Source organism: Hevea brasiliensis, unplaced genomic scaffold (genome assembly GCF_030052815.1).
Source record: "Hevea brasiliensis isolate MT/VB/25A 57/8 unplaced genomic scaffold, ASM3005281v1 Scaf7, whole genome shotgun sequence".
NCBI classification, from domain to species: domain Eukaryota; kingdom Viridiplantae; phylum Streptophyta; class Magnoliopsida; order Malpighiales; family Euphorbiaceae; genus Hevea; species Hevea brasiliensis.
The window spans coordinates 1744205-1767564 of NW_026615250.1; the positions used below are offsets into that span (position 1 = coordinate 1744205).

The 23360-nt window shown below is 31.8% G+C and overlaps 3 protein-coding genes across 3 annotated transcripts in view; all 3 read right to left on the reverse strand.

The window, feature by feature from the left end:
* The window catches only part of LOC131177700 (putative sugar transporter ERD6-like 13), a 52971-nt gene extending 39933 nt beyond the window's left edge, over positions 1–13038 (reverse strand). The window contains exons 1-8 of the mRNA XM_058142808.1: positions 12864–13038; positions 12652–12710; positions 12301–12390; positions 12153–12212; positions 11822–11887; positions 11656–11721; positions 11506–11581; positions 11348–11412 (exon numbers count right to left, since the gene is read on the reverse strand). Of these exons, the coding sequence (XP_057998791.1) occupies positions 11348–11412; positions 11506–11581; positions 11656–11721; positions 11822–11887; positions 12153–12212; positions 12301–12390; positions 12652–12710; positions 12864–13038 (657 nt within the window). The remainder of the gene's footprint in view (positions 1–11347; positions 11413–11505; positions 11582–11655; positions 11722–11821; positions 11888–12152; positions 12213–12300; positions 12391–12651; positions 12711–12863) is intronic.
* Positions 13039–14731: 1693 nt separating this feature from the next.
* LOC131177681 (flavonoid 3'-monooxygenase-like) lies at positions 14732–16670 on the reverse strand. Its single transcript, XM_058142789.1, has 3 exons — positions 16240–16670; positions 15584–16037; positions 14732–15462 (listed from the first exon to the last, which is right to left on the reverse strand). The coding sequence occupies exons 1-3, from the start codon at positions 16668–16670 to the stop codon at positions 14788–14790; spliced, it is 1560 nt and encodes a 519-aa protein (XP_057998772.1). The 3' UTR covers positions 14732–14787.
* Positions 16671–20152: 3482 nt separating this feature from the next.
* The window catches only part of LOC110667881 (putative sugar transporter ERD6-like 13), a 57236-nt gene continuing 54028 nt past the window's right edge, over positions 20153–23360 (reverse strand). The window contains exons 7-17 of the mRNA XM_058142809.1: positions 22141–22182; positions 21746–21838; positions 21567–21647; positions 21408–21492; positions 21278–21321; positions 21103–21165; positions 20955–21014; positions 20798–20851; positions 20645–20704; positions 20448–20562; positions 20153–20323 (exon numbers count right to left, since the gene is read on the reverse strand). Coding sequence (XP_057998792.1) covers positions 20208–20323; positions 20448–20562; positions 20645–20704; positions 20798–20851; positions 20955–21014; positions 21103–21165; positions 21278–21321; positions 21408–21492; positions 21567–21647; positions 21746–21838; positions 22141–22182 — 813 coding nt within the window. The 3' untranslated portion in view covers positions 20153–20207. The remainder of the gene's footprint in view (positions 20324–20447; positions 20563–20644; positions 20705–20797; positions 20852–20954; positions 21015–21102; positions 21166–21277; positions 21322–21407; positions 21493–21566; positions 21648–21745; positions 21839–22140; positions 22183–23360) is intronic.

Here is a 23360-nt window from a genome sequence, read left to right on the forward strand (position 1 = left end):
ATCAGTATACTGATATAACAGACTATATAAGCATTCAGTAAATATATCAGTAATCTGAATACGTTTTTAACACAGCAATCAGAGCAGTATACCAGATATCCTATCTGACAGCACAACAGATAACTAGCAGAATATATCAGATATCAACAAATTAGCAGTAAAAGCAGATTTAGCAGTAAACTGTTTTTCTCAGACAGCAGCAAGATCAACAGCATATGATATCAATTTTCATATCAGCAAAAGTATATCAATCATAAAGCTAAATTGCATAAATGTAAAGAGCAAGGGTTGAGAAAATGAACACTGGAATTTTTATAGTGGTTCGGCTTTAACTAGCCTACATCCACTCTCTCAAAGATCCCACTTTGAGTCTTCACTCCACTATTCTTCTCTTTTCAAGGCAAGAGACAAAGCCCTTTACAAATCTTCTCAACAAAGCTTTTACAAGTAGCTTCACACTTCTACCAAGTGTTATCCCAAACACTTATCACAACCAAGCTTCAATAGGTGCTTGAATGACCTCTCACAAATGATAATAATGTGTTTAAAAACTCACTCTCACTCAATTACAACAGAATCTATAAAGAAGAGTTGAGTAAATAAGCCAATGATGAGCAATAAATCACTTTGAGCACTTTGAATGAAAGCTTTAAAGATTTTGAACAGTAGAGGGACTTTCATTAAGTGCAAAATGGCCAAAGGAAGGTGTATTTATAGCTTTGGAACGTTTTTTACCGTTGCAGAACTCATTTGAACGTTACAGATACGAATTTCAAGAAAATAGCCGTTATTTTGTCGTTTTCTGCGATGTTGTGCAGAGTTGAAACAGTTAGCATACTTGAGAAAATAGCAAACCAGTTAGCATACTAAAATAAGTAGCAAACCAGTTAGCATACCAGGAAAACTTTTCTGCATAACTTTCAAAACTATAAAACTTTACACCAAATCATAGTCAAACACTTTTTAGGCCAATAATGATATTTAAAAAGAAAATCTTTTGAGGGATTAAAAATAAGCATCATTGACTTTTACTCATCAATTCTTTTCACAAGTAATCCTAATAAATAAAACTAACTCTAATACTATATGTACCTTCAATTCTGATTTTCAATGCAGCCTTGGAAGGCAACCTTTTCTTCTTTTATCTCTTTTGCTTCGTCTTGTGTTATCCTTAGAATGTCATCCTTTCTTCATAGGCACGAATCCATCATGAAATCCTTTTGTCCTTTTTCTTTGAGATACACAACACTTAACAGCAATGTTAGTTTGATTCTAGTTGAGTTTTGGTATCATCAAAATCTATGCTCCTTTGAGCTTGTGGGGTCAACAATCTCCCCCTTTTTGATGATGACAAAACTCAATTGAATCACCATGTAAATATTGATAAGTGTGAGTATGTGTATGAATGTATATGAGAGAATAACTCCCCCTTAATACTTTCAATAAAACATCCATAAGCATTTTCTTAAGGAGTCAAGTATGACTAAAGATACTAACTAAATATGCACAATATGCACACTAATCACAAATTGTATATCATTCACAAGTGATATCAACAATATGCACACCATAAAGTTATATCAACAATATACTATTCATAAACTATATCATGCACCATTAATCACAAACTATATCAAGTATCAAGATTACCATTCATTACTTTTCTCCCCCTTTTTGTCAGCATCAAAAGAATATGGGAGAAATCATGCATGTGTGAATAAGTCAAAATTCAGTTTAGGTGCAGTGAATAAACAGTCAAAATAGCAACTGATATAGCAAACTAATTTAAAGTTCAGAAAAACTAAAAGTAGCAAACTGAGTAGCAAACTAACAGACAGACTGTTAGACAAAATTCAATCAAAATCTAGTTTATCCTTTCAGCTTGGAGCTTCTTCTGATTGGTTTTGGAGCAGCCATTTTTAGCTTTTTGAGCTTGACAGGTTTGTCACTCAAGGTTTGAAGAATTGCAGCAGCCAATTCAGTTCCTGGTGTCAAAGGAACAATAGGCCCAGCTGCTAACTCAGTAGTACCAGACTCAGCTACAGACTTTTTGCCAGTTTTAGTCTTTTTGCCAGAGGGTTTACCAGTTTCCTCTTTCTGTTTGCTTCTTTGTTCTTGTTGAGCTGTTTTGCCCTTTCCTTTTGCAGGAGCAGCAGGAGCAGGTGTCTCGGGTTCTGCCTTAGACTCTGAGTCACTCATATCTTTCCCACTACCTTCTTTGTTGCCTCCATTACCATCATCAGATTCATCTTCATCTTTTTCTGCTTCAGCTTCTTCCTCTTCTTCCTTTTCTTCCTCTTTCTCTTCTTCTTCTTCTGTTTCTTTCTCTTCCTCTTCTTCTGTTTCTTTCTCTTCCTCTTCTTCTGTTTCTTCTTCCTCTTCCTCTTCTGTTTCTTCTTCTTCCTCTTTTTCTTCCTCTTCCTCCTTTTCTTTTTCTTTCTCGGCTAGAGGAACAGAACCAGTAGCAGCTTTACTGGTTTCTCCAGCCTCAGTGGTTGAAATACCCAAATGAACTTTGATTTTAAACAATTCTTCCACAATCTTGTACATTAACATCAAAGTCCCATCAACTTTAGAATCAAGAGCATTCATAAGAACAGTTTGAAAGCCTCTAAATTTCTGTAGCTCTCCAAGTTCCATTTCAACAAATTCTCTCAAATTGTTTACTTCCTCCAAGATTCCTTCAATATTGAAAGTACCACTTGCACTATCTTTGGAGCTAGCACCTTGCTCAAATCGAAGCTTTCTACCATCATCATCTTTTTGCAAACTAGTGATTGGGATCATATTGGTTCTAAGTTTCTCAGTTTCCAAAGGTATCCCAAAGTCTCTAAACAGACCATTTAGAAGATGAGCATATGGTAGCTTGTAAGGTGGCTTCCATTTCATGATTTGCTTCAGCATAAAATAGGCAAGATTAAATTCAATTTGGTTCACTATATGCCAAATTATGCAGAGGTCAAGGGTACTCAAATAGTTAGGACTGCCGGTTCTAGGGTTCAACACATAAATGATAAAACTATGAAGAATTTTGATGTGTTGATGAGCATGAGTAATGCTAGTTTTATCCTTCACTTCCCCTTTAAACACTTCACCCTCAAAATCCCTTTTGTTAAATCCACCAACAGCAAAAACATCTTTGTGGGAGCAGATTTTGTTCCCACTGTTTGGAATTCCTAGGGCTTTAGCTAATCGAGCTACTGTCACTTCATAAATTGTCCCTTTCATTTTCACCTTAAAAGACTCATCTTTGTCAGAATCATCAACCCTCAAATTTTTATAGAATTCTTGCACTAAATCCACATACACTCCTTCAGTGTCAGAACACAGTTTATCCCATTTTTGATACTCAAACAAAGATTGCAAAGGAACGGAAACTTCAACAAAAGCAGGCCAGTGAATATACCTTGGCTCATGAATAGCCCTCTCCATATGTACAACTGGAGCTTTTGAGATCTTTTTCTTTTTGGTTCCCTTCTCTTGAACTGGCTCACTTCTTGGATGTTTCTTTTGGTTTGCCAATTACCAGAGGAGCATCTTTTTGTGGAGGAGGTGACGCAGGGATACTTGCGTCAGTTGAGTTTGATGATGAGTATGTGGGGATTTTGGCTTTCCCTTTTCCTTTGTCTCGTGCCATAACCAATCTCAGAAACAAATTAGGCCGAAATGACAGAGAGAACTGAGATTATAAATTCAGTGATGTGAGCAGCCAATATATATATATATATATTTATATATATAATCAATTTAAGCATATCAACATCCATTTATCACAACAGAGCGCAATGACAAAAAAAAATTAGAACAGACAGCCAGAAAAAAATATTCGGGTTCTTACAAATCCATGGCAGTTGATTTATTATTATATACCACATTTCACGAAATGTTAAACCCCAAAAAAAATTAACAACAGAGCGCTAGAACAGAACAAACAACCGAGAGCAAATAAAAAAAAATACCAGCACATTACGAAAGCAGAACAAACAGGCATAGAAGAATATGAAACACGATTCCATTAAAGGTTTAGACTTTATACCTGAAATATACTGAAACAGAGAGTGCGAATCGATCCAGGCAAAAGAAAAATATTCAACAGCAAATAATTTCTTTCGGCAGATTTAGTGAAATAAAGGAAATGAAAAATTTTGGGGATTTTCTATCTGCAAACAATTGATTTAATCGATTCACTATCAACAGGTTTCAGAAATATTTAAGAATGATGAAGGGAGACGATGGCTTGGAATGGTGCGACCGAAATGGTTTTGTGAGTGGAAAGAGAAAGGCAGTCGTTCGGGTTCTGGGAGACAGAGCGACGGAAGGAAATGAAGTTTTGAATTTTAAAACTTGAAAAGACACAACTGTAGGTTTTTGCAGGGAATAGGTAGCGTGTAGCAGAGGAGAGACGGCGAGAAGACTGATGGTTCAAAAAAAAAAATTGAATCCCGCGCAAATTTGAGTGTTAAAAGTCCATTTTGCCCTTAAATACATAAAGATGCAATACTTTAAGTAGAGGGGTATTTAAGTCATATGGGCTTTAAGCATGCAGAATAGGCGCTCAAAAAAAATAATTTTAGAGTTTTAGAGCAATCAGACCTGACTTCCAGTTTGCCAACAAAAAAGTAGGAGCAGTGGTAAAGCATTTAGCAAACAAGAAAATTAGCAAACGGATTAGTATGCCACTGAGATCAAATTCTGCAGATTACTGTTCATATCTGATATGATCCAGAATTTTTCAAATTGCACCAAAAATATCAGAATGCATTTTCAACACTGCAAATCAACATATATCACTTCATTTTCATATAGAAACATGAGAATGCATCAAAACTTAATCAAAAGCATCAATCATACCAAGTTCTCTTCTTATTTTGCAAAAAATTTCCTCACTAAGTGGCTTTGTAAAAATATCAGCAAGCTGTTTTTCAGAAGGGACAAATTCGATTTGAATATCACCATTTTGAACATGATCCCTAATAAAATGATGTCTAATTTCAATATGCTTGCTTCTAGAGTGTTGAACAGGATTTTTTGATAGGTTTATAGCACTAGTATTGTCACATCTTATGGGAATGTGATCAAATTTAATTTCAAAGTCTTCAAGCTGTTGTTTCATCCACAAAATCTGTGCAACACAACTTCCAGCTGCAATATATTCAGCTTCCGCAGTAGAAAGTGCAACAGAAGTTTGCTTTTTACTGTGCCATGAAACTAATGCATGACCTAAAAATTGACAAGTTCCAGAAGTGCTTTTTCTATCCAATCTACTACCAAAGAAAATCAATCACTATAACCAATAAGATCAAATGATTCACATTTTGGATACCACAAGCCAATATTGTGAGTGCCAATGAGGTATTTAAAAATTCTCTTAACTGCTACAAAATGAGATTCTTTTGGACATGACTGAAATCTTGCACATAAACATACACTAAAATGAATATCTGGTCTAGATGCTGTCAAGTAGAGTAAAGAACCAATCATACCTCTATAAAATTTGTTATCTACCTCTTTACCTTTTTCATCTTTCTCCAATTTAATTGTTGAGCTCATGGGAGTTCCAACACTTTTCATATCTTCCATTTTGAACTTCTTTAGCATATCCTTTATGTACTTGGACTGATTTATAAAAATTCCATCTTTCATTTGCTTAATTTGCAATCCAAGAAAGAAAGTAAGTTCACCCATCATACTCATTTCAAATTCACTTTTCATCATGTTGGAAAATTTCTTACAAAGAGAATGGTTAGTAGCACCAAAAATAATATCATCTACATAAATTTGCACAATAAGCATGTCTTTTCCTATTTTCTTAATGAAAAGAGTAGTATCCACTTTTCCTCTTTTAAAATCATTTTGAAGCAAAAATTTACTAAGTCTCTCATACCATGCTCTAGGAGCTTGCTTCAAACCATAGAGAGCTTTAGTAAGCTTGTAAACATGATTTGGAAAATGGGGGTCTTCAAAACCAGGAGGTTGAGCTACATAAACTTCTTCATCAATATATCCATTTAAAAATGCACTTTTAACATCCATTTGATAAAGCATGAAATTCTTAAAACATGCAAATGCACACAACATTCTAATAGCTTCAATTCTAGCAACCGGAGCAAAGGTTTCATCAAAATCAATACCTTCCTCTTGATTGTATCCTTGAGCTACTAGTCTAGCTTTATTTCTAACTACATGTCCTTTTTCATCCATCTTATTCCTAAATACCCATTTAGTTCCAATAACAGAATGCTTTTTAGGTTTAGGAACAAGTTTCCAAACTTTGTTTCTTTCAAATTGATTTAATTCCTCTTGCATAGCAAAAAGCCAATTTTCATCATTTTGAGCATCATCATATGTTTTGGGTTCAAATTGAGAAACAAAAGCAACATTACCAAAATATCTTCTAAGTTGAGCTCTAGTCATCATTCTTTGTGATGGACTATCAAAAATGTCATCTTTGGAATGATTTCTATGGTACCTCCATTCTTGTGGAATATCTTGATGTTGAGGTTCCTCAATTTGTAGTTCTTCCACATTTGGTTGGGAGTCATCTTGAATTTCAACATTTGTGGAGCAAGGTAGTTCTTCTTCTTTGTCATTTTGATCATCCTCCACTGGTTCTTTTGATTCAAGCTCATCATTATTCGAATTCTTTGAATTTAGAATCTGCTCAATTTCATCATCACAAGAATCTTTCCTTTGCAAGGAAGTGTTAGCATCATCAAAAAGTATATGCATTGATTCTTTCATGGTTAATGTTTTCTATTGAAAATCCTATATGCTTTGCTATTTGTTGAATAGCCTAGAAATATTCCTTCACAAGATTTAGCATCAAATTTCTTGAGATTGCTGTCTTTGTTATTCAAAATGTAACATTTGCAGCCAAAGACATGAAAATATGCAATATTGGGTTTTCTTCCTTTCCATAGTTCATAAGGAGTTTTCTTTAAAATAGCTCTAATGGAAACTCTGTTCAAAATGTAGCATCTTTGTATTCTGACTTACACTGTAAATATTTTGGTAAACTGCTTTCATTCAAAGATTGTTCTTGCCATTTCTTGCAAAGATCTATTTTTCCTTTCAACAACTCCATTTTGTTGTGGAGTTCTAGGAGCTAAAAATGTATGATAAATACCATTTTGAGAGCAGAAATTTTCAAATAAATTATTTTCAAATTCTTTTCCATAATCACTCCTCAAGGATGTAATGCAATACCCTTTTTCATTTTGAGTTCTTTTGCAAAAAGCTTCAAATATATCAAAGGTTTCATCTTTATGAGCAAGAAAGAAAGTCCACGTGAATCTTGAAAAATCATCAACAATTACAAATGCATATGCCTTGCCTCCTAGACTTCTAGGTGTGATTGGACCAAAAAGATCAAGATGTAATAATTCCAATGGTCTAGACGTAGTTACAACATTTTTTGATTTAAAAGATGATTTTGTATGCTTACCAAGTGCACAAGCTTTGCATTGAAATTCTTTTTCAAATCTTAGCTTTGGAAGTCCTCTAACAAGGTTCTTTCTAGAAAGTTTAGCAAGTGTACTCATGCTAGCATGTCCTAATTTTCTATGCCATAACCATGCACTATCATCTGAAGTCATAAAGCATGTTTCACAATTTTCTTCAAGACTTGTTAAATCAAGTAGATAAATATTATCTATTCTAGCACCAGCAAACATAACATTATTTCCATGAATCTCACAATGTGTAGAAGTAAAAATGACTTTGAAACCATTATCACATAGTTGACTAACACTTAAAAGATTATACTTTAATCCTTGAACTAATGCAACATTCTCAATGCAAGGATTTTTACCAATAGTTCCACATCCAACAATTTTAGCTTTGCTTTTATCACCAAATTTCACATAACCTTCTTCTTTCAAAGTAAGAGAGGAAAACTTGCCTTTATTTCCTGTCATGTGCCTAGAGCAGCCACTATCAATGTACCAATGTTACATTTCCAAAGATACTCCTTAGGCAGACCTGAAATCAGTTAATTGTTCTTAGGTACCCAAGCAACTTTGGGTCCTTGGATGTTAATAACATTAGGTAGGGTTCCTTTGGGCACCCATACTTTCTTTGCCTTAAAGGTTCCTTTCCTAATAGGACAAGCATTAATCATATGACCATTGTGATTGCAATAAAAGCATGTAATACTTGGTTGAGAAAAGGATGTAGCTTTAACAAGAAATTGTTTGTATTTTCCATACTTCATAAATCCATCATATCCAATTCCAGATTTTTCATTTGTAAATCTTTGATTCCCAAGAAGTATATCAAGTGTTTCTTTTCCTTTTGTAAATTTAGATAAATCTCTTGTCAAAGATTCAACTTTTTCTTCAAGATTTCTGTTTTTCTCAAGAAGTTGTTCACACACTTCTTTTGATCTTTGAAGCTCATCATTAACTTCCTTAAATAATTTCATTTGAGATTTATAAAACTCATTTTCCTTTGAAACCATACTCAATGAAATATTTTCTGATCTTAAAGCACAATTTTCATGAACTAAAATTTTGCATTTCTTTTTAAAAGTTCTATATTTATCATATGTCTTCACAAATGCAAGTTCTAATTCATCAACATTAGAAAGTTCAAGATTTACCTCATTTTCACTATCTTCGATGTGTGAGCATTCACCTTTTTCTTCAATTGCCATCATACAAGTGTTTGCAGCCTCTTCGTCACTTGTTTCATCATTTGATGAAGAGTCACTATCACTCCATGTTGCCGCCATTGCCTTTTTGCTTTTGTCCTTTCTAAACTTATTTTTCTTCTTCAATGTAGGACATTTTGGCTTAATGTGGCCTAGTTTGTTACACTCATAACAAACTATTTCACTTGAATGATTTGGAGTCTTTGGAGCATATTTCTTTGTGAATTTCTTGTATTTGCTTCCACCTTTTCTAAATGCTCTTTTGAATCTTTTGACTATCATAGCCATGTCTTCATCATCATCACTTGAAGCACTTGAATCATCACTTGAATTAGCTTTAAGAGCAACATTTTTCTTTTTCTCATCTACTTTTTCGGATATGAAAGCTATCCCTTTCTTTTTCTTTTGATCACCTTCATTCTCATCTTTCTTATAAATCATCTCATGTGCAATGAGAGAACCAATCAGCTCATCATAGGTGTATTTTCTGAAATCCTTGGTGTCTTGAATAATGAGTCTTTGCTTCCCACGTCTTTGGAAGAGACCTCGGAATTTTCTTTACAAGTTCTTGTTCTTCAAATCTCTTTCCAAGAGCTTTAAGTAGATTTACAAGGTCTGTAAATCTGTACTCATCTCAAGCAATAGTTTCACGAGTTTCATCTCAAATAATTCATAATCACGGATGAGGAGGTTTGCCTTTGACTCTTTTACCACATCAGTTCCTTCATATGTGACTTCTAGTTTGTCCCATATCTCTTTTGCAGTTTGACATCCTGAAACACGATTATACTCATTAATATCAAGAGCACAATGAAGAATGTTAATAGCCTTGGCATTTGTAGAAATTTTCTTCCAATCATTATCATCAAATTCAACTTCAGCTTTAGGAATTTGTACAGTTCCTTCACTGGTTTTATAAGGAATATAAGGACCATCTTTAACTATTCTCCAAGCATCAATGTCAACAGATTGTATAAAGTTTCTCATTCTAGTTTTCCAAAAGGAGTAATTTGTGCCATTAAAAGCGGTGGTCTAGTGATGGAATATCCTTCAGCTAAGGGGGCAGGTATACCAGCAAAATTTCTAGATGAATTAGCCATGTGTGTGGATCACTCTAAGGGGTTTAATCCTCAAGCAAGAGAGACAAGCTCTGATACCAAATTGATGTCCCAAAATATGTCCAAGAGGGGGGTGAATTGGACTTTAAAAATAATTTTCGGTTCTTGCTCAAAACCTTTGAAAATTGCAGCTAGGTTCAACTTAATTGACTAATGTGAAATATGAACAATATAGCTCTATTGACAAGTTGACTCAAGGTAAAGTCAGATGCAATCGATAATCGATATAACAGACTATATAAGCATTGAGAAATATATCGATGTAATCAATACGTTTTTAACACGAGAACCAGAGCGTGATACGGATATCCTATCGGCAAAGACATGAGATAACCAGAATATATCAGATATCAACAAATTAGCAGTAAAAGCAGATTTAGCAAGATGAACTGCTTTTTCTCGAACAGACAAGATCAACGAGATATGAGATCAAATTTCATATCAGCAAAAGTATATTAATCTTAAAGCTAAATTGCATAAATGTAAAGAGCAAGGGTTGAGAAAATGAACATCGAATTTTTATAGTGGTTCGCTTTAACTAGCCTACATCCACTCTCTCAAAGATCCCACTTTGAGTCTTCACTCCACTATTCTTCTCTTTTCAAGGCAAGAGACAAAGCCCTTTACAAATCTTCTCAACAAAGCTTTTACAAGTAGCTTCACACTTCTACCAAGTGTTATCCCAAACACTTATCACAACCAAGCTTCAATAGGTGCTTGAATGACCTCTCACAAATGATAATAATGTGTTTAAAAACTCACTCTCACTCAATTACAACAGAATCTATAAAGAAGAGTTGAGTAAATAAGCCAATGATGAGCAATAAATCACTTTGAGCACTTTGAATGAAAGCTTTAAAGATTTTGAACAGTAGAGGGACTTTCATTAAGTGCAAAATGGCTAAAGGAAGGTGTATTTATAGCTTTGGAACGTTTTTTACCGTTGCAGAACTCATTTGAACGTTACAGATACGAATTTCAAGAAAATAGCCGTTATTTTGTCGTTTTCTGCGATGTTGTGCAGAGTTGAAACAGTTAGCATACTTGAGAAAATAGCAAACCAATTAGCATACTAAAATAAGTAGCAAACCAGTTAGCATACCAGGAAAACTTTTCTGCATAACTTTCAAAACTATAAAACTTTACACCAAATCATAGTCAAACACTTTTTAGGCCAATAATGATATTTAAAAAGAAAATCTTTTGAGGGATTAAAAATAAGCATCATTGACTTTTACTCCTCAATTCTTTTCAGAAGTAATCCTAAGAAATAAAACTAACTCTAATACTATATGTACCTTCAATTCTGATTTTCAATGCAGTCTTGGAAGGTAACCTTTTCTTCTTTTATCTCTTTTGCTTCGTCTTGTGTTATCCTTAGAATGTCATCCTTTCTTCATAGACACGAATCCATCATGAAATCCTTTTGTCCTTTTTCTTTGAGATACACAACACTTAACAGCAATGTTAGTTTGATTCTAGTTGAGTTTTGGTATCATCAAAATCTATGCTCCTTTGAGCTTGTGGGGTCAACAACTTCTAAACAGTATCTTCTGAGATAATTTTGGTTTGGACTCACCAGCCATCTAGGAGACTCTGAAATGAAGAAGGCACCAAGAAGTTGAATTCGACATGGAATAGTACCTGAGATTAATGAAACCATAAAATGATCGTCATGGAGCTACCTTCAAATTTTTATTAGTACAAAATTGCGGGATAACAAAGAAATTACATTACCAAGTAGAGCCAAGATGCGCCAGTCACAAACAGAACCAATGATATAGGTAACTGATATGCCACAGCCTGTCATTAGCTACAAAGTGGACAATGATTGAAAGAGAAAACAAAATTAAAACAAAGTTCATACTCTGCATTGGTGACATGTACCATAATAAGTGAGACAAATGCTCCCATGAAATTCTTGGGTGTAATTTCTGCAATATAAGCCGGTAGCTATAGAATGGAAATATAGTACATCCACTAGTGATAGACTTGAGCAGTGAAAAATAGATCATGACCAAAAAATTGAAATATCAACATTAATTGAACTAACCACATAAGCAAGAATTCCAATTCCGATTCCCATTAACAATCTTCCAAGGTCAAGTGACCAGGCACTCTGTGAAGATTGCTTAGACATTTAAATTATGCTTAAAAGAAATAAATAAATAAATAAACAATATTTAGTCCACAAAAGTAATAGTTTAAGGTGCACCATCCCAAAAAACAAAATAAAGGCAGCTTAAAGATATTACTAATTTTGATTTCTAATGTGAAATGTTAAACAGACGAATGACTTTAGCCTTCAGGAGCGCCAATAATTCTTGTTGGTAATCAAATGCAGCGAAAGTAAAAGCATAAGTTCTCAAAGACAAGAGAAATACCTTTGACAATGCTATTGCAACCCACCCTCCAATGCACAATGCATTTGAAACCCAAATTGCCTGTTTTAAATGATCAGTAAGAATGAAGATAGAAAGCTGGGATGAAATTATTAATAGTAAAGGTAAGGAAAGGACTTTGGCAACTTACACCTCTGCGGCCAACAAGGTCTGCTATCTTCCCACATGATGCTGCACCTACTATTCCCCCAATTGTTAATACTGAACCAAAAAATGAATACTGCAAAGAAGAAAATAAAACCATACGGTAAAAAAATAAATGAAAGAAGAGTTTGTTTGATAATAGCACCAATGATTATGTTAAGTAGAAATTACAGATGTAATCAATGAAGATTTATTTAAGTGTTCAAGAAAAATCAAAGTTTCAATCAAATCATTATCTTCAATGTATTAAGCATAACATGTGATGGTCACTAGTGCTTATCCAGGTTAAATATGTATCGCATTAACTCATTAATAGTAATGAACTGTTGGCACTTACTGCTGCCAAGGAAAGTCCCAACTCATTCAAAATTACAAATTCAGCAGGTGATGTCCCACCTATATGCAAATCACAAATCTTCACCAGTTCAATGAAAATTCAGGTGATAACATAGCTGTAGTTAACGGAAAATCAGGAATTGGGAAAAAAAAAAAAATTCTACTTCTGCTTGCTGCCATACTCAAAGTCTCAAAACAAATTGAGAAAGTTACTCCCAGCATTTCCATTAATGTAAGCACCAGAAACAATGATGAACGTGCCGAAGAGAAGCATAAAAGTGAGAGGCGAAGAATTCTCACTTGTTTCCGCATTGCATTTATCAATCTCACAGAGCTTTTCTCTCAAAAGTAATGATCTTGCTATTGCTTCTTCTTCTTCTCCTCCCATGCTTTGGTTCACACCCATCCATGCCTAGCGAGCGCGCAGATAATTATTTGGCCGAACGTGCCGGACATGGCACTCGAGTTAACAACAGTCCGATGAAGTGTATTTGTTAGATCGGATGGTTGTCAATCCTTGCGCTCAAGTTGGCCTGTACTTCTTGACGAAGAGCCTTCGGGTGGGTCCGCCGTGATAACTGCGTGCGTACCAGGACCACCATGCACGGAAGGGAAATAAACGTGGAAAATTATTGAATAGTTTCATTTTCATAATTTATAAAAAAAAATTATTTTTTCTATAAATATAGAATATATTATTTTTTAAAATTACATAATTTATCAATAATTGTCTAATTATACCTATACAACAATAAAATATATAATTAATATTTTTTATTTATAATTTCTTTAAATTATTTTTAAAATAAACAATTTTAAAATGCTTTTCAATAAAATTAAATGTTAATAAATAAAAATAAAATCTGTCATTTTTATTAATTAAATTAATTTTATTCATAATAATATAAAATTCATTTAAAGTAGTAAGTGAAATAATCAAAATCTGTTTATTAATAATATTAATTATAATTCATTAATAAAGTAAATAATTTATAATATTTTTGTTGGTCAATATTTTTAAATAAAAAAATTATTAATTATAAATTTAATTTAATTTGATTGGATAACCCTTGATTGAGATATGCGAAACTATATAATAAAATTAAATTGAATTCTCTCTCCATGTCCTCAAAGTTTTCTTAGTAAGGGCAGCTTCATAAAAAAAACAAGAGTTTTAAATGGAAATTTTAAATGGTCAGTGGTAGTAATTATATTAATTTAATGAGGGCAATTGCACAAAATGAAAATATTAAATAAAAATTTAAAGAAGAGGTGGGTTAGTGGGTGCCCCATTTTAAATTCTCACACAATATATATTAAGAATATCTAATTTATAATAATTATTAATATATTAAAATTTAATAAAATTTAAAATTATAAAATATTCATTCAATAGAATAGTGTTTGGAATTTAAAAATAAAAATAAAATTATTTATTTAATGTAAAAAATAATTATTTTATTTCCATCCTATTGCATATAAACAAACAATCTCCGACCGCCACATTCACATTCCAAAATATCAGACCTAATGCTAAAACGTGCGGTGGCTGGTTGCTCAAACAGTAAACACATGGACCAGCATATTTATCAATAATTCATGCGGCGTATATTTATCAATAATAATAATAATAATAATAATAATAATTGATATAAATATTGCATTTTGTCATTATGAAAATTTTTAAAAATACACTGAAATTAATATTTGATAGCTCTAATAATTGTATATTATTTTTTTTATTATAGTGAATTTTTTTTTTGTCTTGTATGTGGATAAACTTTATGTTCATTGTTTTTTTATTTTTTATATTATACAATTATTTGATGGTATGTGACTTAAATTTATGTGCATACTTTAATAATTATCTTAATTTAATAAAGTCTTTTTTTTATTTGTTAAATTTCTTTTATAAATTTAAGCTTAGTACTTTTCTACAACATTCCATCGTGATATTACATATGAAATTGTATTTACTAAACACCTCACATTATGATAGTATATATAAAATTGTATTTATTATACATCTCAATTTATTTAGATTTTCACTGATATATCATAAATTTAAGATATATTATATAAGATCTAGATAGATGTCGTTATATATTTTATATTTTAAATTTACAACAAATAAAATTTAGGTAAGAAATATGCAAAAAATAAATAATAATTGAGCACGGTAAGCATCCGAGGACAACCTAGCCTTTGGGTGCACCATCAAGGGCTGAGAACGTTGTAAGGTTAGTCCATAAGCTTCTTCCATGTTCAAATCTGCAGGCTTCAACCCATCTGCCAAATCCCATTCAAATGCATGCACTAGAGTTCCCACCAACAGATGAACCATGCGCAAAGCCATGCTCATTCCTGCACATATTCTACGTCCTGCACCAAACGGTATAAGCTCAAAATCATTTCCCTTCACGTCAACGCCTGCATTTTCTCCTCCGGCCAGAAATCTTTCGAGCTTAAACTTTAGTGGGTCGGCCCATATAGTTGGATCTCGGGCTATGGCCCAGATGTTCACCAAAAGAGTTGAGTTCTTGGGAATGTGGTAGCCGTTTATTTCACAACTATTGGCTGCAATCCGTGGAAGAGATAATGGCGTTGCTGGGTGAAGCCGGAAAGCTTCTTTGACCAATGCTTGGAGATAGGTGAGTTGGGCTAGGCCCGATTCGGTAACGAGACGTTCTCGGCCGATAACAGAGTCGAGCTCTTGTTGGACTTTGGCCAGGATACGTGGGTGCCGAATGAGTTCAGCAATAGCCCATTCTACTGTGCTGGCAGACGTATCAGTGCCTGCTGTGAACATGTTCTGCAACCACAAACACAATGCAAATCCATATATGGATTATAGAAAATAAAACTCATATTAATAATTTTCTATGTTGGAATCAAAGCTTATAACGCTGCCTTGTAAGATAGAGAAAGTATACCAAAAGTAACGCTTTGATTTCAGTATCAGTAGGTTTTAGACCATCACTATCACCTTCTTCTTTCAACGAAATTAACGTACTCAACATGTACTTTTCAGCACCATTAAAACCATTAGTCTTGTGGTCCTCCACAATCTCTGTCAAGAAAGCATCAAATCTGCGATGGAGCTTCTTCATTTTGGCTGCCACTCCTTGTAAGTCCAGCCACTCCAATGCTGGAACAAAGTCACCGATATTGAAAACTCCCGACAACACCATCAACTCCCTAACCATCGATTGGAAGTAGACTGCCTTTTGATCACCACCGCCGCTACCGTCACCGACCACTCTTCTGCCTAGCATCACTCGTCCAATGGTATTGGTGGTGCAAACGTTAAGCAGTTGTCCCAAGTTTACTGCTTCTGTTGGGCTCGCTCTCGCCAGTGCCCTAGTGAGCACTGCAACTTCTTCTTGCATTTATAGTTACCTAGAAATGTCAAACTTACTAAAAGCGAGGAATTACTGTGTGCTTCTGAGCACATACTCTTCCTATGTATAAAATTATGGATCGCACATTAGTGTTCCCAGGTGTATTGGAGATTCCCGAGTTCCGTAATTAATGTAGTAAGCATGCAGCTAGGACTAGGATGTAATAATAGTAATAATAATTAACCTGTCTAACATGTCTAAAATCATCCAAGGCCTTCCCGGAGAAGAGATGGACAGAGCTGATCTTCCTAAGCATGCGCCACCGAGGACCATAGGGTGCAAACACGAGGTCTTGGTAATTATAAGCAACATATTTTGCACCGGAATTAGGTGGCCGGCTGGAGAAATTAGCATCATGAGCCTTCAAGAACTGGGCAGCGACGGAGGCTGAAGCAGCCACAACAACATGGACGAGTCCCATCCGAAGGTGCATGAGAGGTCCATATTTCTGAGCCAAGGCTGCCATGGAGTGGTGACGCTTGGAGCCCAAGTGTGGTAAGTTTCCAACAAGAGGCCATGGCTTGGGGCCTGGCGGTAGACGGTGGGAGGTGCGGAGGTTGAGGAAGCAGAGATACAAGAAGATGGCGAAGGCTATAAAGTACAAGACTAGAGGAGACATTTTACTTTCTAGAAGGTGTGTTTCGTAGAGTTGCATATAAAGCTGGGGAAATGCATGAAGGGAAGTAGGGGAATTTACCGGGTGAGTTAGAAATAAAAATTACTAGAAATGGGTGTGGTATAAAAAATTTACGAGATCAGGTGAGAAAAGTCAAGAGCCCTAAAAATATTTTAATGTCCAAAACGCTATTAATAATAATATTTTGTGCGGATGGCATTCAAATTAAAAAAAAATAAAAAAAAAAGCTGGACCTACTATAAGTAGCGTCCAGCTTTTTTTTTTAATTTTTTTAATATTTTAAATAAAATATAAATATTATTTTAATAAATAATATTATAATAATTAATAATATATATTATAATATTTTTATTATAAAAAATTATTTTTTAATTTAAAATTAAATTAAATTTTAATTAAATAAAAAATATAAAATATTATTATAATAAAAAAAATTAAAAAATTTAAATGAAAACCTGAATGCTGTAAACAGCGTCCAGCTTCTTATTTAATTTTTAAATATTTTATTTTTACATTTTTAATAAAAATATAAATATTATTTTAATAAATAATAGTATAATAATTAAAATCATATATTATAATTTTTTATTATAAAAAATTATTTTTCAATTTAAAATTAAATTAAAAAATATAAAAAATTTGTAATGTAATTTAATTTTAATTTTTAATTGAAAAATAATTTTAATTTTTTATTTAATTAAAAATATTATTTTAATAAATAAAATTATAATATTTAATATTATACATTATAATATTTTTATTATTATAAAATATTATTTTTTAATTTAAAATTATATTAAAATTTAATTAAATAAAAAATAAAAAAAAAAATAAAAAGTTTAAGAAAAATTGGACGCTACTATAGGTAGCGTCCAATTTTTCTTAAATTTTTTATTTATTATTTTTTATATTTTAAATAAAATATAAATATTATTTTAATAAAATAAAATTATAATATTTAATAATATATATTATAATATTTTTATTATAAATATTATTTTTTAATTTAAAATTAAATTAAAATTTAATAACATAAAAAATAAAAATAAATAAATAAAAAGTTTAAGAAAAATTGGATGCTACTCATAATAGCGTTTAATTTTTTTTTAATTTTTAATTATTTTATTTTATATTTTAAATAAAATATAAATATTATTTTAATAAATAAAATTATAATATTTAATAATATATATTATAATATTTTTATTATAAATATTATTTTTTAATTTAAAATTAAATTAAAATTTAATAACATAAAAAATAAAAAATAAATAAATAAAAAATTTAAGAAAAATTAGATGCTACTATAAGTAGCGTTCAATTTTTTTTTAATTTTTAATTATTTTATTTTATATTTTAAATAAAATATAAATATTATTTTAATAAATAAAATTATAATATTTAATAATACATATTATAATATTAATTATTATAATATTATTTATTAAAATAATATTTATATTTTATTTAAAATATTAAAAAAATTAAAACAAAAGCTGGACGCTACTTATAGTAGCGTCCAGCTTTTTCTTTTTATTTTTTTTTTAATTTGGATGCCATCCGCACAAAACGCTATTATTAATAGCGTTTTGGACATTAAAACGCTATTGATACTAGCGTTTTTAGGACTCTTGACTTTTCTCATTCTGATCTCGTAAATTTTTCATACCGCACCCATTGTTAGTAATTTTTATTTCTAACTCATCCTTGTACGGTAAATTCCCCAGGGAAGTAGGTAGCGTTAGAGCAGGAAAGAAAGAGAAATTATTAGGGATAATTATCGTATGTAATCTGTATATATATCTCATTTCTTGTAGTTATGTGAGATTTATCTTTCATATTATGAAAAAAATATTTTTTTGTGAGAGATGAAGCACTACTTTTTAGTACTTCTTATAAATCTAATAATTAGTTTAAAAGAGAGCAAAAGTGGAGAGAGAAATTTATTATAATTTTATTTTAATTAATTAAAATTTTTAAGTGTTAAATTAAAATTTTAATCTAATAACAATCTAATAAGTAGATAAAAATAATTTAAAAATTAACTATTTTCATAGTATTTAAATTAAAAATTTATAAATTAAAATTAAAATATTTATTATTGTGCATATAATTTACTCTCTAATATTAAGAAATTTTTTTTTAATAGAAGCCACCTAATATATCAAGTTTATTGGCTTGACTAATTTTGATTCATGTCGGACAGGCTCAAAAAAAGAGGCTAAGAGTTTTCTTTCAAATTATAAAGGTGCTTCATATTCAGGGCTATGGCAACACCATAATCTAAAGGAAGAGAGCAATACCCTTGACAACGCTATGGCAACACCTTTGACAAGGCCATAGCAACCCATCCTACAATACAGAATGCAATTGAACCCAAATTGCCTGATTCAAATGATCATACCAACCGAAGAAAAATTAGAAACCCAATTTATGAATTCAATTACATTAATTATAATTTATATTCAAGCAAAATGTTTACCATATTTATTAGATCAGATGGTCGTCAATCCTTACGCTAGAGATTGGCGTGTACTTCTCGACGGAAAACCTTCGGGTGGGTCGGCCATTAAAACTGCGTACGTACCAGGACCACCAAGCGTGGAAGGGAAGGGAAATGAACGTGGAAAATTATTGAATACCTTCATTTTCATAATTTATAATTTTTTTTATAAATGTATAATATATTATTTTTTTAATATACTCAGTATATATTATAATTTATGAATAATTGTCTACATCATACCTATGCACCAATCAAATATATAATTAATTTTTATTTAAAATTATCATAATTTTAACAATAATTTTATTTTATTTTTAATCTGCATGCATATGTTCTTATTTAAAAAAAAATATGAGTATATTCAAACTACTTTTATATATTTAATTTTTAAAAATACATTTTCATGTTAATATAGTATATTCAAAATAAATAATATAATAATATAAATATTTTTCCAATCAATCCATGTTCATGGAGGTTAAGTTATAATTCCCTCGTCCTCTTAACCTAAGAGGAAGAAAAAGGAAAAATAATATTTTTAATTCAGTTAATAATTAAAAATGAGAGTTTATTTTATTTATCAACTAAATAATATTAAAAAAAACTAATATAGTTAATTCAGTTTATTTAAAGTTTAATTTTGTTGGAAAATATTTTTAAATTATTTAAGAAATTCTAAATGTAGTAAGTTAATAAAAGGAATTGCGCCTTAGGTGTAAGTTGCCCAAAAAAACTCTTGATATTAAGTTAAAATAAAATAGCCAAACCACACATGAAGTGTAATTTTGATATCTCATAAGCAATGAAAAATCACTTAAATTAAATTTCTTGGGTTATTATGCTTGATATTGTTTGAACCCATCTCATAAAATCTCTACCCCATTATCCTCGCATGGATTTTTTTTTTGCCTGAACTCGATGTATTTTGTACTTAAAATATAAGATATATGATATCCACCTATTGAATATATGAGTTTCACATATTTGTATTTTGAATCACAGGTGGACTAACTCTAGGCAATCAATGATGCTTGTATCTCTTCAAGTGCTCGCCCCTTTGTCTCTGGCACCAAATTTGCCACAAATACAACTCCCAAGTCAGCAATGATTGCATAAATCAGAAAAACCCCTGAAATCATGTATAGGAAATATCATAGCATAAGAGATTAAGAAAGTGACTCAATGAACTTTAGTTCAGTGATACTATAACTTTTTTTACAGAACTTCAAGACAGGTAGAGGAGAGGCAGTTACCTGCTGAGCTCCACTCAAACAAATAATTGAAAGTATATGCAACAATCCAACTCCCAGACCAGCTGAACAAATTTACTAAACTTCCTGCTGAACCTTTTACGTTTACAGGAAATATCTAATAGAAAAAACCATCATTCCATTTAAGCTGCAAATGTTAGCCACCTCACATGTTTCAGAGCCAAAATATGTTACTATACCTCTGCCACCATAATCCATGGTATTCCTCCCAGGCCTATTGACACAGAACCTATAAATACCTGATTACAGAATCAAAATTTCGATGCTTATTTGTCTAATAATATTTCAACTAACAAGTGCAAAAACCGTATGTTCTGGCCGAATCGTATTACCAATATTCCTGCAAGTGCCAGAATGGGAGTGATTTCTTTCCCTAGGTGATAGCCCTGCACATGACATTGGTACCTTTCAAGAAAAGTAAATTTATACCCACAATAAGGAACAAGAGAACAAGAAAAAGAGGGCATATAAATTCTATTTCTTTGGAACCTGCAATAGAAAGGACAAGCCTGTTACAAGTGAACCTAAGCAGCATCCACTTGTAGAAACCTGAAAAGATGATTAAGATTTTCAGGATTCGTGCTCAGGTCAGCTATACTAATTCCAAATTTATGGGTTTCAGACTTTCAATACCAACCAGTAGAAGTGGTCTTCTTCCAAATTTATCAATTAAGAACAAGCTGCAAATATTCATCACTATCTGCAGCGAAAATGTGAACTGTAAATGAGATATGCGTCTTGAAGACTGCCAGATTCAAGCACACTTTTCAGGAGAAAAAAAAAATAAATCAATAAAATAGATAGAGAGAGACCTGAACAATACTTGCTGCTACAGACCCCACACTACTAGGGAAACCTGCCATGTACCGAGATGTCAAATTTATATATTTCTTTATATTTGTCCCATAAGTTCAATTGTTATTGTGAAGCATATTAAATTACCAGCTGATTCTAAAATAGAGCTTAAATAGTAAGAATAGCCATTGAGCCCTCCAAATTGTAGAACTGCCATCAGCCCAACTCCAACCTAATCCAAACAATGAGTTATACCATACAGGTAATGTATGAAAAAGTGAGGATTGAGTAATTTGCAAGACTCACAATAATTGCAAGAGCATATTTCCTTTGAAACAACTCTTTAATGCCATCTTCTGATGTCTGATTAAAGTTCTGTGTATAATCCTGTCAAATATTCCAAATGGAAAGATCATAAATTATAAAATGAATCTTCTCTGAATTGAAGTCTGCCTTTTCCATAGATATCAAGTGAAAAAAATTACAATGATTTCAGCAGCCTCTTGAGAAATATCAGCATTCTTTCCCCTAAGGCTCTGGAGAGCAACTTTCAGCTCTTTTTCTCCGCCAACTTTTGCCTGCAGAAAATTGAACTCATTGAGCGTCTGATGGTTTCTCACATTAGATAAAACAACTTAAGAACAGGTAGAAACATCTAGATGCAAACGCAATGTATACTCTATAGACTTCCTAAATTTGGAAAAGAATGGTCGTCAGATGAGCATGAAGTGCTTGACATTGCACATTTGGTAAGGTTCTGTAATTTCATACAATGAACAATGTCAAAATTTTCAATCCAAATGGAAAAGCTCCATTTCTTTTTAGCAGATGCATACATTCGAACATATCTTTTAAGGAGACAATTTTGAATTGGACTCACAAGCCATCTGGGAGACTCTGGAATGAAAAATGCACCAAGGAGCTGAATAAGTAATTAATTATTTAATAAAATTATTTTAAAATAATTTTTAAATAATTTAAGTGTTTAATTAAAAACTATTTAAAAATAATTTAATTTATTATAATCACCAAAAAGAATATATAATTAAGGATTATGATGGTTAAATAAGATAATATTAATATTTTTGAAAAATTATTATGATAATTTATTCTTTCACGCGGTAAAATGTAGTTTTAAAATAAGTAGATAAGTTATAAGATATATTTACTTATAATTTTTTATTTATTTTAAATAATTTTTTTAATTTACGAATCAAATTAATATTTGTGATACTTATGAATAAATTTAATTGATTTATAAATTAATTCAAATATTCTCTAATTGTCATGACCAACCTATAGGCCGGGTCAGACCGGCACTATGACCTGGACCAGCCTAAAGCCCCCGAAATCCATAGTAAGCTTAATTATTCCTTAACCCAATCTAAGCCTAATTTTAAGAATTCAACATGACAGAATCTGGCCATAACATAGGCCATACAACGGCGAGTTTTTGACTTGCTCAACCTGTAAGCATAATATATAATCATTTGGGAAGCTCAGCTCACCCTCCACATACTCATAATATTATAAAATCTAATGGGAGCTCAGCTCTTTCATCCAATCCAGTCATGCATGCATTTAATAGGTTTACAGACTAACGTGGCAATTATAAAACAAACCAAAATCAAATAAAGTACTTCTAATACATGCGGAGTTCTAAAATATAGCTAAATTGTACAAAATGCATTAGATATTACTAATTGACCTGCGAAGAAGAGGAGCAGGTTAGTGTAGACCCTTATTTTGTGGCGAGTATGTGCATTGAGGCCGTGGAAAATCCGATGATGAAAAATTGTATAACTTTAAGATACAATTGAAAGCATGGAATTGAATTATTAATTTCGTGGCATGATCTTGAAAAAAAAATAATATGTTTTTTTGGAAAATTAATTTAATTTAAATAAAATTTTATTTTATTTAAATTTAATATGGGTAATTCTTAAATAAACCTAATTAAGTTTAATTGAATCCCATGGGCCTAAGAAAGCCTAGTTAGGAATTTTAAATAGAACTCGTTTAATTTATTTTCTGAAAATTAAAATAAGAAAATATTTTTTTCTCTCTCCCTCTCCCATACAAACTCTCTCTCCCACTTGG